The sequence below is a fragment of the Benincasa hispida genome, chromosome 8 (assembly GCF_009727055.1).
Source record: "Benincasa hispida cultivar B227 chromosome 8, ASM972705v1, whole genome shotgun sequence".
NCBI classification, from domain to species: domain Eukaryota; kingdom Viridiplantae; phylum Streptophyta; class Magnoliopsida; order Cucurbitales; family Cucurbitaceae; genus Benincasa; species Benincasa hispida.
Genome location: NC_052356.1, coordinates 3,155,723 through 3,170,897, shown reverse-complemented (window position 1 = coordinate 3,170,897; position 15,175 = coordinate 3,155,723). Strand labels below are relative to the sequence as shown.

At 36.0% G+C, this 15,175-nt stretch overlaps 1 protein-coding gene and 1 long non-coding RNA gene across 4 annotated transcripts; one reads left to right on the top strand and one right to left on the bottom strand.

Annotated features, from left to right (window-relative positions):
- Positions 1-4,107: 4,107 nt before the first annotated feature.
- Positions 4,108-13,554, bottom strand: LOC120083890 (sister chromatid cohesion protein PDS5-like). Of its 3 annotated transcripts, none has more exons than XM_039039799.1 (6): positions 7,972-8,857; positions 7,381-7,890; positions 6,723-6,926; positions 6,455-6,631; positions 4,869-4,907; positions 4,108-4,672 (listed from the first exon to the last, which is right to left on the bottom strand). In XM_039039799.1, the coding sequence occupies exons 2-6, from the start codon at positions 7,540-7,542 to the stop codon at positions 4,385-4,387; spliced, it is 870 nt and encodes a 289-aa protein (XP_038895727.1). In that variant the 5' UTR covers positions 7,543-7,890; positions 7,972-8,857; the 3' UTR covers positions 4,108-4,384. The 3 variants fall into 3 exon arrangements, with proteins under 3 accessions (XP_038895727.1, XP_038895726.1, XP_038895728.1); XM_039039798.1 differs by having other exon boundaries at positions 7,381-7,875; XM_039039800.1 differs by lacking the exons at positions 7,381-7,890; positions 7,972-8,857 and adding an exon at positions 13,285-13,554.
- On the top strand, positions 8,913-12,862 carry LOC120083891. The gene is made up of 3 exons (XR_005483579.1): positions 8,913-11,487; positions 11,555-11,730; positions 11,824-12,862. It is a non-coding gene; the product is annotated as an uncharacterized LOC120083891 (long non-coding RNA).
- Positions 13,555-15,175: the final 1,621 nt, after the last annotated feature.

The window sequence follows — 15,175 nt, the reverse complement described above, 5'->3', positions numbered from 1 at the left end:
CTCCCAAAGTGAGACAATAAACTAAACCTAGCTATGGACCAACCCTCTTCCAAGACCTCTAAATCCTCTTAAAGATCCTATTATTCCTCTCCAGATAAATACTCTAAACAACTGCAAACCAAAGTTGAAGGAAAGAGACAAACCCGAAAAAAGAGTCGACTGAAGAGACTAATCACTAGTGGTGTTCAAAAAACTCAATGACCCGAAGAAACCGATCAACCCAACCCACCCGTGCGATTTGGGTTGGGTTATCAACTCATTTGGGTTGGGTTGGGTTCGAATAAATGAAAATTTTGTGAGTTGGGTTGGTTCATGGGTTCACCTAAAATAACTCAAACCAACCCCAGTCAACCTAAACTTATTGTTAACTTTAAAAAATACATATTTTTTAACTTATGATACAATTATATACACATATATTTATTTAAGTTTTATTTTTTTGGGATAATTTATTCTCCAAAAACTCCTAAAAATAGGTTTTTAGCACATTCAAAAGAAAATGATTAAATCAATTTTTTTCGTATTAACATCTTACTTCATTTTAAAACATAAATTTAATTAAATAACCCGATTAACCTGAACCAACCCAACCCAAATGTTTCATGGTTGGGTTGGGTTGGGTTCATTTTTTTAATAAGGGTTATTTAGGTTGAAGAAATTAACAAAGTGAACAATTGGATTGGGTCTACAAAAATTCTTCAACCCAACCCGACCCAATCCACGAATACCCCTACTAATCACACCCTAAAAGGAGATAAATGGAAAAGACGAGAGAACTCCAAACACTAGGGTCTTTGACCTACCCGACAATCTTCACATATTTGGAGAAGGACGCAATGCTTGAAGCAATTGCTAACCAAGGATTTCTAGATGTGCCTTCTAACCATGACCTAAAGCCCACTTGGATAAGTTGAGGTCATACTTACTCAAATGACCTTATGTCATATAGAATTTGATTCCAAAGGGAAACGCCACAGTTATTTGGCCTGCATCACCCCATTACAAAGTCTTAAATTACCTATACCCAACCCTCCTTGTCGTTGACACAATGTCCTACCTTACTCATGAGCCCTCCTTTACTGATCAATCTTTTCAAGAATCTTACTCCAAAAGACTGGAATCCTACACACTGATAAGAAATATGTAGAAACCCACCAAAAACGAATTGAATAAGAGTCAACCTCCCTCCTTTCAAGAAATCCAAAAAGGAAACACACCTAAAGTTGCAGCCTAAAGGAACCTCAAGGTGAAAAGGAAGAGACCCATCAAACAAGCTGCCAGAGAAGAGTACAACTTGTTACACACAAAATTAATCCCAAAAGACCACACTCCTAGACCTATCAATCTTAAGACCCAAAATAAGCTCAAACACAATGAATGCAATTGAGATTTACAAAGGAATCCTCTCTCCTACAATAAAAGAAAATAGTATCATTTGCACAATGGAGATACAACAGGAGAAGATTCTCTCTCCCCCACCTAAAAACCCTCAATAGCTCCTCTTTTCACACCTGTGCTAACTAATCTACTAAAAATATCCACCACTAGTATGAAGAGAGAGAGGAAAGAGAGTTTCCCTTCCTAAGCCCTCTAGAAGCCTCTATTTTATCTAACAATTTGTTATGGATAAGAACAGTGTTTTTAAATGCCCAAGGCGTCTTAAGGCACGATGGCCCTCTAAAGCCTAAGCACAAGGAACACAAAAAAGCACAGACTTTTTTTTGTGAGGCGCACTATATATAAAAATATTACATTAAAAAGAGAGAGTATAATTGATATGGAAATATGGAAAAAAGGGACCCAAACACAAGAAATGTTGCATTTAGGTTTTGTAAAGTTGATCCTTTTAGTTAATAAAGAAGGAAAATCCTTAATTATAACTATTTTTAAAAAATAATTGAAAAGCCCCAAGGTGTAGGTCTTTGATCATTGGGGCTTCACAAAAGGCACGCGCCTAAGGCATATCTTATTTTGTGCGCCTCACTTTTCCAAGGCGAGGCGCTAGACCTGCGCCTTGGACCTAGGCATGTGCCTGAGGGAGCTTTTTAAAACACTGGATAAGAAAGGAATATTTCGCCCTCTTAACACAAATTTAAATCTGAGATCTCCACTTCCACTCAAATCCTTTCTTCCCATGAACCTTATCTACAAAACCTCAACCCGCAAAGATGAAAGCTTTTTAATAATCAATTTAGTCAAATTTAAATCCAAGTCCTAACGTTGAATACAACACTAGTTACATAAGCTACCCATGTGCAAAAATATTAGAAAAGTATATGAGTGATCATGGGTTGGGTTGGGTTAAGTTGAACCATTTTTTAGATTCATTCCAATTGTTCAGGTATAAATTTTCTTCGACCTATATAATCCATATTAAATAATGAACTTAACCCAACTCAGCAATGAAACATTTGGATTGGATTGATTCGGATTTACTAGGATCATTTATTTAAATTTTTGTCCTAAAAATAAGTATAATATTAATAAGTAAAAATTTTATTCAATTATTTTCATATAATGAATTAAGATTAACAACTCAATTTCAATTTATATTATGGAAATTTTCTTTTCAAAGTACCAAAAAACATTTTTAGGAGTTGTTGGAGAATAAATTATCCAAAAGATCCTGAAACTAAATTAAATTCAAATAAATAATGTATATATAACCGTATCATAAGTAAAATTAATAATAGATTTGCGTTGGTTCGGGTTGGTCTGAGTTATTTTAGGTGAACTCATAACGAATTCAACCCAAAAACATTTTCATTTATTTGAGCTCAACTCAACTTAAATTAGTTGATAACCCAACCCAACCTGGGTCGATCGGATCATTGAGATTTTTTAACACCCCCAGAAAAGTATATTTCTGCATATCCTATGTGTGCATTACGACTTAAGTTTATCATATTATGATACTATGCACCAAAGAAACCTAAAAGAGGTGGTGAGACCATTTGCACTTACATGCAATCTTTTGGCCACCTTGGTTTTATCTTCGAACCAACTAGAGTTTCATCAAAATTCTTGGTTTCAGACTCCTGAAAATAACAATAAGAGAAAATGAGATTTAAGCTTTCAACACAACAAAGATGAGTGCCATTTGCTAATCAGCAATGTGTTGCTTTAAGATCATAAACGAAAAAGAGGCAACGATATTTAAAACCAGGAATAGTATTACAGTATAGAAAATGCAGAAGTTCCAATATTCATTATTTCATCACGTTTATAGGTTTTTGGTTATATATCATTTAAGTTTCACACACTCAAAACAAAGAACTTTGGACGAATCAGCCAATAAGTCTACAAGAAGCAGGACAAGCATTTCTACATCCTCACAAAATGCTTCACAAATACACACAAACGAATTATTGACCTGACTCCTAATCAGGAAAATACATAAACATCAGCAATTCTTGTATATATTTAAACAAAGACAAGTTGAATTACAACATACTAACTACGATGCATTGATGGCAATAAAAACAGAGTCATGAAGAACTTAATGCAATAATCACATCTTAGGTATCACATCTTGAGGCAAGGAGTGGAGTTGTGAACTCCTTAAGCCTACAGTATAAGAAGTTAATAAGTTATAAAATTGATATTTTTTTAGTAGGTTGAAAATGTCCTAAAATTCGCAGTTTGTAAACTTTGTGTTAAACATTCTATTTATCAAAAAATATTATTGAGTATTCTATTCAATAAAGTTGTTGATTTTGCATTCTATTATGAAAATCCAATAAACATATCCATGACTATAGTATGAATACTTTAACTTTATGTGGTGACATAATCAAGATCAAGTTAATAGTATATAACCTAAATGGTCTATAAGTATATGGATGAAATTGAGTATCTCATCCTGGTAACACTATTGGATGCGACCCATTTTGTATAGGTAATACAAATAGATCATTCATGTAGAGACATGTGAGTGGGGGCATCCTATGCAATGAGTTTGCATATAGACTGAATCATGAAATAGTCACTTTTCTTTATAACGACCATTTACGGTTAAAACTGACTATTTCATATAGTAACCTAGGATAACTCGATCTTAATCCTGAGTCAGCTATAAACTCCTATTTATTCAGGATTATCCTTGGATCTACATGGGTGAGAATAGTCCAACAAAACTGCTCAATAAGCCTTCCATAAATAACTTAAACCTTAACATTTTTTAAGAACTAGACAAATCACTATTATTTTTCTAATCGTTAGCTGAGGCATAGAGATTATAAGCCTCTATGCATTTGCAAAAAGGCGCAAGCCTCTTCCATGAGAGGCGTAAGCTTCTTATTGTTCAACAAAGGCATAAGTCTCGAGACTAAAACTTAGAGCCTTGCCTCGAGGCGAGCCCCAAGGCGTAAGCCTCAATAGCTTTTTAAATCAATGCCTCAAAATCACTGGTAGTATCACTTTCTGTTTCTGCTGCTCTTTCCTTCACATTGCTAGCCTTCTCATAGCCCAAATTAGCAGGTTCAGGACTTTTGGGTGATTTCACCTCTTTGCACTGCTGACCACCATGTTCTTCCTTCTTGTTCTCCAAAGTAGAGATCGAGCCATCCTCACCCCCCGATGTAACTCCATTGCTCTTAACTAAATTATGATGTTTCTCAATGGTTGCGTCAACTCTCTCAGGTGTGGCCTCTTCTGTCGGCTTTTCTTCAACCTGATGGAAAGAGTATCATTTTACTCAATATTAGTTCAATGTGTTATATTTTGCATACCAACGTAATATGTTATGTTTTGCATACGTTATGAGCATGATATTATAAAGAACTGACTGTTCTAACAAGAGAAGAAATCCTTCTTAAAATAAAATCTGGAACGAATATGCATTAAGAAGCATTGTATGGTTGCATTACCTCATCCTCAGACATTCTAACTGACATGCTCTCAGCCACCTGCACGAAGTATCAACAGAGAAAAATGCAGAAACCATTACATAAAATTCATATTCAAGAGAAGATGTCATCATCACGTAAAGATCACTTCTGTCAAGGTTAAATTTATCTTATATGCTGACCCTTGGGAGTTGAATAGCATTTCAACAACCAGAATCTCAAGCTTAAAAGACCCAACCTCTGTAATACAGAAACTCGTAGAAAATTCAATATAGCAAATCATGTATCCTATAAATTTTAAACATGGGATTCAGAGATTGTATCCATGGCAGATTTGCATGGGATAAACGTTTGACACGGTTGGTAATATTATAAAAGATTCTAATCACTAGTCTGCCCAGCAAATAACGGAGAGAAAAGACCTACAGATCTTCATTTTTATCATACCCCATTGTCCTTCACACTTGCTAAGATAGGAGAGAGGAGCCCTACAGCCCTATCTTCACTTTCTTCTAAAACAGCCACATAATGGTCTCCATTGATGAAAATATATTCTATGGGTGATAATCTCTGGGTGAAGAACACTGTTAATAAACTTAAAAACATATTGGTTTAAAAAAATTAAGACTTCCAACTTGGCAACATAAAACCTGCTAAGTTCTAACTAATCAGAACAAGAACAAAAAAAAATACAACAAAACTACTGGGAAAAAATAGAAGCAAACTAATGGAAGGAAAATGCTAGACCTAAATTGAGTAGAAAGGCCTATAATTTTATAGACAAAACCAAAGTGGAGTGTTACACAAATGAGATCAAATCAGATAACAAATTACAAATTACAATAAGATTGTTTGGTGGTATGTTTTGAGTATCAGAATTTGCTTCTCTGAATCTTTTTACTTACTATTATTATTATCAGATCATATCAACTATTATTCTGCAAACACCAGGGAAGAATTGCTGTTACTGCTGTCATCTTAACTGTAGATTATCAGCAACTAATTGAAAGAATTGGCACAGCAAGCATATAAGATTACGGACATTCCTCTTCTCACTGAAATACCGAACCTAGTGCAGCGCAGCATCTACACTCAGGAACAACCAAAGAAAACTCTATTCCATATAAGAAGCCTTGAAAATATAACGGATATTCCTTTATTTACAAAGGTTGCCTACTAACCAACCCAACTACCAGCCCATGACACTAATTAACAAGGATTCAACAAATTAAACCTAATGAACAGTCAATAGTTATCCAAACTTATTACAATACAGTCAACTAATTCACCGCATTATATCTTTAATCGAGTTTTTCTTGCTAATCCTTCAAATGCACTCAAAACACCCAATATAATGGCCCATACTTTGCAGTTTGTTGCCCATGTTCTCTGGTATAAATCAATTTTCTGATGAAGTACAGAAGTCTAGTAGTATATCATGGAGAAACAAATTAATAGGAATTTGAAAGGAATTTGATTCCAAAATAAAATTTAAAAGGAAAAGTTAAGTAAAATTTAAGAGCACAGTTGTATATCACAACTGTGCTCTTATAAGTAAAATTTAAAAGGAATTTGATTCCAAAATAAAATCTAGTATGATACCTTACTGTCTTAAGGAAATGTTGGAACATCTCAATGATCAATGCATCACATTCCAAATCCAGCATGACCACACACGATCTGACCTTTGCAACAGTTTCAAGAATGGATGCCCTCTTTGCATATGATCGACTTGACTTGTCAGAGAGATTTTCAAAGGATGATACTATAAGATGAAATACCTCCTGAACAGCAGCATATATTAACTCTTCAGAAGTAAATTCAATAATTGGGAAATTGAGATTGTATCCACTCAAAGACCAAATCTCTAATTACCTTCATTTGTTCCTCACTGTAAGGGGCATTAGGTGCAGTGATCCTAGTTATTTCACTAATACATGCAGCAACTGAAATTTTGACATCAATATCCGAATGCTTTAGAAGCTGATCAGAAACCAGGGCTTTCAGTGATGGAGTGAGCGCAGTTTGCATTGATTTTGGAGGGGATTGTTCAACTTTTGCCAGCAAACTCTCAATTTTCTGCAATCAGGCAGATTATTGTGAAGTTAAAGAAACGTGCAAAGGGCTACCTATCATAACCACAAAAATAAAGATCCATATAGATAAAAATAAATAAATAAATACCAAGGACCCAGAAGGCCTACTTAGCTGCTAATAACTGCATTAGCAGGATGGAAAAAAACCAATGAGGTGGGAAAATACCTCATTAGACATTTAATGTGCAGTTTGAAGAATCAACGGCTTTTTTTTAAAAAAAAAAAGAGAAAACAAGACCTTTAAAGAGTCTAATGCTCAAAATTACAAGAAACAATATTAAAGGAAAATACAACAAAGGATAAAACGGGATTAAATGGAGAAGATAAAAGCACTCCAATTCAAACTAATATCCTAAATAGAATTGAAAGAGGACACAAAGAAGAAGCTAGAAGACGAGCTGAATCAGGGGAATTCATTCCCTATCGGATTTCCTCACTTCCAAAAAGTGCAACAAGAATCGCATTCTGAGCATTCGAGACTTGTGTCCAATTAATATTTGATGGAATGACATGACATCTAGGGGTTTTCTGAAGCAAAGCCATATAAAACTCCAAGATTTCATGCTCAATGTCTTTGAAGGAGAGGAGAGGTACCCCATTACTGAATAAAATTTCAGTAATCAAAGAGTGTTGCTTAGAAAATGCTCTCTCCTTTCTCCTCTCTCCTCTCTCCTCTTCCCTCCACATCATAGAACTTTCTTTTTCTAGCCCCGACCATCATGCCCCAGCCTCCACCGATTTCCCCTTCTTCCTCCATCATTCGGAAGATACATATTGACCAGAAAATTTTCTTTCTAACACTAATAGTTCCGGTTAACGGAAAACACTTCAAGCTCTTGGAACAAAGCCAATCCAACATCCACTCTGTCTTTATCTCGTGGAAATCACTTGAATGGTTAGCCTCCTTTTGTCCAATCTTTGTTCAAGGATCCCTGCAACCACAAATACTTTAGAAAGTTTATTGATGATAGTGATACTCTTTGGCTTGAAAAACACAGCAACGAATATAGATTTTTTGCCAAGCTTACCCTATTAGAGCAATCTGGCCGCTGCTCCATAATCCTTGTCCCTGCTATGGAAGACAAAAGAGGATGGTTTTCTTTCTTTTCCTTGGTTTCGGATTATCCTAGGAAGCCTAAATCAATGATCAAGACAACAATCAATACTACCATGCAAACTTATAAAGCAGATGTTCAAATAAGAAACATCCCCCTCTCCATGACCAATAATGACATTTCCCCATCAAATTCTAGTGGTTTATGTCTCTCTCCAGCCCCTTTGCTACCGCAGTTCGATCAGCAAGCTATGGTGGTTATTCAACGGTTTGCAATTACTGATTCATGGTTGGTTATCTGAGACTCTCTCCAATCTTATCTATCATCTTGATCTCGCTGTACTATCAATCCCATCTCTGATGAAAAAGCTCTGTCGCACGTTTATAGCGCAGATATTTCTCAAAAACTATGTGCCAACTTGGATTGGACTACCATCGATCCTCTGAAACTTAAATTTATCTCCCCACACATACCCTCATCTTTCCAACAACAAATGGTTGCATCATGTGGAGGCTGGATTGATGTGTTTCATCTCCCAATTACTCACTAGACCAAAGCCATCATTAGGTACATTAGTGATACATGTGGCGGATTTGTACGACCTTAAAATCAAACTGAACGTGGTTTGGTTCTTTCTTTTGCTCACTTGAAGATCAAGGAAAACAAGCAAGGATCTATTCCATATGAAACTCGTCTACCCAAAGAGTTGGCTGCACTCTGGTGAGAATTCAACCTGTCGATGCCGAATTTCAGGGACAGCAGCATTTCTCTCTCTCTCCACAAGGAAATAGCATTAAAGGGGTTGTTGAAAAAGTGGATCTAATTGAGTCTCGACTAAATGAAAAAGGCAAGTCAATAGCTTCTGGAGAATATAAATCTTCCTCCCTCCCTCTCCTTAAATGACCAATCTGTGGGCCCACCATCTGAACTTTTACCTCCCCCCACTTCAGCCGCAAGTCCTAGCCACATTACCTCACCTAAGTCAACCTCATCTTTTAGTTTCCAAAACCAGCATACCAACCCTTCCAACTTGGCCTCACCCTCTTTTTCACAATCTTCTCTATCCGCAGTCACTTTCTGTGAGGGCCCTACCACTTTACACACTGGTTCTCTAAACTCCACCTCAACCAACAAACCAGACCTTCCTTTTATCAGTTCTGATACAAAGAGTTATCTTTCCAGTCCCACCAAGGAAGATGAATTCATTGCTCAACCCCTTGATAAGGCCATATTTGGCGATCGACTAAATGATGCCAACCATTTGCCAATTCACTCTCTTCCCCCTCTTCTACAAGACTTGAGCCCCATTCAAAATTCCCCATCTACTTCCCCGATTAGCCATGGTTTCGACTCTAAATGTCCTTTACCCAATTAATCAACCGCCACCATCTTCTCCACCCTCCCATGAATGGCTTCTTTATTGTCCTTACATGGTTTATGTGTTATGGCTATTCCTTCTATCCTTCCTCCTAATCCCAAAAAAAAAAAGACCAATACTACTAGCAAAAAACAAAGCTTCAAAGGGAATCACAAGGCCTTTTTTCTTCAATTCACTATCATAAATCTGCCACCTTGGGTATTAAGAAGGGATCATTTGATGATCCATGAAATTCCTCACCTGGAATGTCTGCGGTCTTAATTCTTGGTGGTAGCGTGCTTTGGTTAAGAAGCTTATTCAGCAACATAACCCTGGTATTGTCCTCCTACAAGAAACAAATTCATCATTTGTTGTTTCCTCATTGATTAAACCCATATGGAGCTCTTCCTTTATTGGCTGGACTGCTTTGGATGCTATTGATACGCCAAGGGGTATTCTTATTTTATGGAGTGAGCCTGATTTCTCAATCCTCGAGGTTATACAGGGTCACTTTTCCATTTCAATTCATGTATCATTAACTGATGGTTTTTCTTTTTGGCTTTCAACAATTTATGGCCCTTCATGCTTTTCGAGCTAATTTTTTGCAAGAACTTGGATTTAGCTAGTTTGGGAAGTGACAACTGAGTTATTGGTGGTGACTTCAATGTCACTAGATGGTCTTGGGAAAAATCAATTGATAGAACAAATTCCTCTCGTATGCATGCCTTGAATCAATGGATATCTGATTATAAATTACGAGATATTCCTTTGTCGAATGGTTGCTTTACATGGTCAAGCTCTGGTCTTATACAAAATCTATCTCTTCTTGATTGGTTTTTGCTTACTGAGAATTGTCTTTGTAAATTTGGAATAGTTACACTCAAGCGATTGGATCGCATCACATTTGGTCATTTCCCATCAGTCTTATCTTCTGGCAATATTGATTGGGCCCTTGTCCCTTTAAATTAGAACTCTTGGCTATATGTGCCTTCTTTCCGTTCCTTGGTGGAGAATTGGTGGAATTTCCATCCTATTGATGACTGGTTGGGCCATGGTTTTATGTTGAAGCTTCAGGATTTGAAAATTATTATTCGTGATTGGAATAATGCTCAGTGCAATGCTGTTAATAATCTTCCCTCTCTTGTCTTGAAGTTAATCAATTTAGATGAACTAGAAGATAAAGGTGCCTTTAATGAGGATCAACTAATACGGCGCACGCCCAATAAATATACAACTTCTTTAATTTTTTTTTCTTTTTTTTCCGTTGAAAAGAAAAATACTCAAGAGAGACGAAATCTAACCCCTAAACTCATGAAAGGGCCAATGAAATGCCATGCCTGATATCAATTTGATTTTCAATCATATCCTAAACAGTCGACGGTTTTGCATGCATTTTCAATTGAATTCTTCATCTTCTTCGTTCGACTCCAAATTCTACAACTTTTGTTCTTCCTTGCTTTCTTTTTCAATTCTTCGTCTTCTCATGTTCTTCTTCTTCTGACATGATCAGGAGCTTCTGTTTTTTTTTTCTTCAGTAGACTTGTCTTCTTATTCATTTGACTGCATATTCGGTTGATTTGTTTCAGTCTTTCTTCTTCAGCTTCTTTCTTCTTCGACTTCTTGCTGAGTTGTTGGTTCTTCCATGAGTTGGGTTTTCAATGAAATGTTTCTTTTATAAATCATTTTTCAGAGGTTCTTTAATTGAATCTTCAATTTAAATCATTAAAATGTAAATAATAGTAATATTATTATTTAATCTTTTGTATAATAAATTTGAAACATTAATATTTTTATATTTTAATTTCTTTCAGTTAGTGGAGGGCAGATTATAATTTCTTTTTTTATTGTTTTCTATTTCTTTTTTCTTTGAAACCACTTAGATGATTCTGATTTCATTTTCTGGTGAGATTTCTTTTTCATATTTATTGAGGCGAGGTGTGATATTTCGACTTTTTTACCATTTAGTATTAATCTTGCAAGGCCTTGACGGTCTATGTGACTATATATAAAAATTCATGCCATCTGTAAATATATTTATATTATATTATTTATTTATTGCCCCTCTCATCACTCAAGCGACGCCTTTTTGTCATCTCTCACCTGGAGGCAATCATGGGACTTTTCGTCTTGAGGTACGACTTGCACTTTGAAAATATTGCTCTCTCTAGCCTTCCAACTTATTATTTGTCTTTGTTTCAGGCCCCCTCTTCTGTTATTGGTTGCCTTGATAAGCTGGTTAAAGATTTCTTTTGTGAAGGTTCTCGTGGTGATGGTGGCTTACATAATGTGAATTGAGTGGTTTCTCAGCGCCCTCAATTATGGGGTGGTCTTGGCATTGAACATTGAAACTATACTCTTCTTGCCAAATGGACATGGTAATTCTTATCTGAGCATGATGCTTATTGGGAGGAAGCTCATTGTTGCTAAGTATTATTCCTCTGATTCAATTTGATCCTCACCTATTTCAGGTGCTTCTTCCAAAGCTCCTTAGAGGTATATTTATAAATTTACCAATCTGATTGCCAATCGAATTAGACGCCCTACAGGTGATGGTTCTTCTACTCTGGCATGACTCTTGGCTAAGTTATGGTGTCCTTGCCAACACTTATCCAAGGCCCTTTCGTCTTGTGCAACAACCTAAGTTTACTATTGCTAATGCTTGGATCTCTTCTACATCTGTTTGGAATTTGAATTTGCGTCACAATCTTACTGAGTTGGAGATTGTTGAATGGGCTTTATTATCCCTTCATCTGGCATATGTCCGCTTATGTTCCTCCCTTGATGCTTGGTTGTGGCCTCTTGATCCTTCTATAGGCTTTACTGTTAAATCTCTTATGACTGATTTGGTGGGTGATATGGATTCGATTTTGACTGACCTTTATTCAGTGATTTGGAATGATAGATATCCCAAACAGATTAAAAATCTTTTTTTGGGAGCTTGACTGGGGTGCCATCAATACTACTGATCGTTTGCAGCGACGCATATCTCATATGTCTCTTTCTCCCTCTTGGTGTCATATGTGTCATAAGCATGCTGAGTCGCCGGTTCATCTTTTTTTCCACTGTTCTTTTGATACTAATATTTAGGATCTTATCTTGCCAACTTTTGGTTGGTCTTTCACTTGTCCTAATAACATTTGTGATGCTTTGGCCTCTATATCAGTGGGTCATCCTTTTGGTGGTACTAAGCAAGTGATTTGATTGGCCTTCATTCGTGCGTTCCTTTGGTGCTTATGGGGTGAAAGGAACAGAATACTTTTTAATGATACATGTTCTTCTAGTGCTCGGTTTTTAGAACTCGTTTTGTCTATTGCTTTTTCTTTGTGTAAATTAAAGTACCCTTTCAATCACTTCAGTTTATCTTTTTTAGTCAGTAATTGATGATCTCTATTGTAATATCTTTGCTTAGGGTTCTCCCCTTATACTTATCAATAAATTGTTTCTTTTACCGAAAAAATTTCGGTAATCAAATTAATTTCAACGTGAAAGACAAATTTAAAAGTCGTAGTTAGAAATCTTAAGAAATACTGAACTGCCTGACTAGTCTTAAAAACATGAACCCTCATTACATTAGGACCCATCATCCACATTCCTGGGAGTAATCCCCTCCTTACAAATTCTCAGAACATTCACATAATCTTAAGCAATTCCCCCCTTAATGGTTTTCAGACATAAATCACCCTACCCAACAGTATCATTCCAGTAAACTTGAATAAATATAAACCAAATTATCTTCTAATTTAAGTCTTCCTACTTGAAATCTAAAGCTTCAGATACATTAAAATATCAGCGTTATAATAAGGTATAGCAAAATAAAATTCAAAGACAGCATGGAAAATTCACAATCCCTCGAAAAAATCCGATATTGAAAAACAAAAACAAAAAACAACCAGCTGAAAAACAAAGAGAAGAAAAACGGAATGGCTTACATCGAGAAGAGGAAAAAGTTCTTCACTCAAGTAGGGGGGTCGACAATCTTATTGCTAGCTTCCAAAAGCTGTTCTTTGACATCCTTGTCGGAATACCAAGACGCCGTTAATGCTCGATTTTTAGCTTAAGATCCCAAATCCTTCGAAGTGGGGAACGGTTCAGTTCAATTGAAGTTCATGGAAGCAGAGAAGCCCACCGAATCGGATGGGAATGGGGTGAAATCAAATAGAAAAGGGAGGGAAAGTTCACTAATAACTGCACCGATAATCTAAAATATTTATGAGATTTGATGGTTTGGTTTCTATATTCGACTGAAAATTTTAACACCTTTCGAAAAAGTAGAAAATATATTTTACAGTCGTATAAATGGTAAATAGAATGGAAAATTTCACAAAATGACCCAAAATCCAAAAATTTTTGTATGGATGATCTCTTCCTAAAAACTTTTCTATCATTGACCTTTTGCCCATGTGAAATTCCAAAATTACCTCCAGTTTTTAAAAACCCTTCAGATTGCACCATATTTCTTCTTCCTTCAACGATTTCTTCAGCCCTTCATTCAATGTGCATTCAATACAGCACCAACATTCCACCAAAATATTTATTCCCAACTAATATTCTTCTAATAACATTGAAGAGAATGAAACGTCACTATCAGTATTCACTTTCTGTCTAACTCCCCACGAAATTCTCTCATTGTTCTCTCGTAACTTTCTCTCAGAGTTTCAGCCCAACATCTTCGTTGATCATTTCATCGTCAAATTTAGTCCACATTTCTTCTTCCTTCAACAATTTCTTCAACCCTACATTCAATGTACGATTTCTTGTCCCAGATCGCATTCATAATAAGTGTCATTCAGCATTAAATTACAATAAATGTTTACATATTACTATGCTATCATTTACTATGAGATCGTGTATAAATTACTATGTGATCGTTTATACATTACTATGCAATCGTTTATACATTACACTATACAATCGTTTACTATGCGATCGTAAACAATCGTATAGTAAATTATAAGCGATCGCGTTGTAATTTATACATGATTGTTTAGTAAATTATAAACGATCATGTAGTAATTTATACACAATCGCTTAGTAATTTATACACGATCACATAGTAAATGATCGCATAGTAATGTGTAAACATTTATAAACGATTGCATAGTAATGTATAAAAGATCGTTCACTTATCAATGATTTGTTTATCCCATTGTAGATCAATGACACTACTTCGCATCTTTGTACGATTTGGTGGGGATTGGGATGAGTCCAGAAGAAATTATTTTGGTGATCATATGAAAGGTCTGAAAGTCAGAAATGATATAATAGTTAGTGGATTAGTGAGTATGATGCACCAACAACTGAATATCAATCCGGATATGTTTGATATACACATCAAATGTTGCTACAACTATTGGTCCCGGCTCCCCCAATTGACATAGTCGACGATGAAGATCTTAGCTTCTTTTTAGAAGGTATTGATGCATTCCGGATGCCGTTATTTGTATCAGTTACACCTTGCGAAAGTCATGGAGTACACACGGACAATATGTATCAGCATTGTAATCCAACCGATCAATCCATTTCAACCAGTCAAAATTGTGGGTTTGCAACCATTCTGACATTCAATATTCATACCATGTCTTCACTTGATGATCATATTGAGCCATATAACTTGGGGGATGACAAAAGTGAAGCTTGGTTTGGTCAGAACAGTGAATCCAAATGTACTTCACAATTCGATACTGAACATGGATATGGACAATCTTCAGGACTACAAACTTCTCCAACACCTAACATCCATATTCCAACCCCACCTGCTCCCGTTCCACCAGTTGTGATGCCTTCGGTTCTAATGCATTCCACCATGCCAACCGAACCATT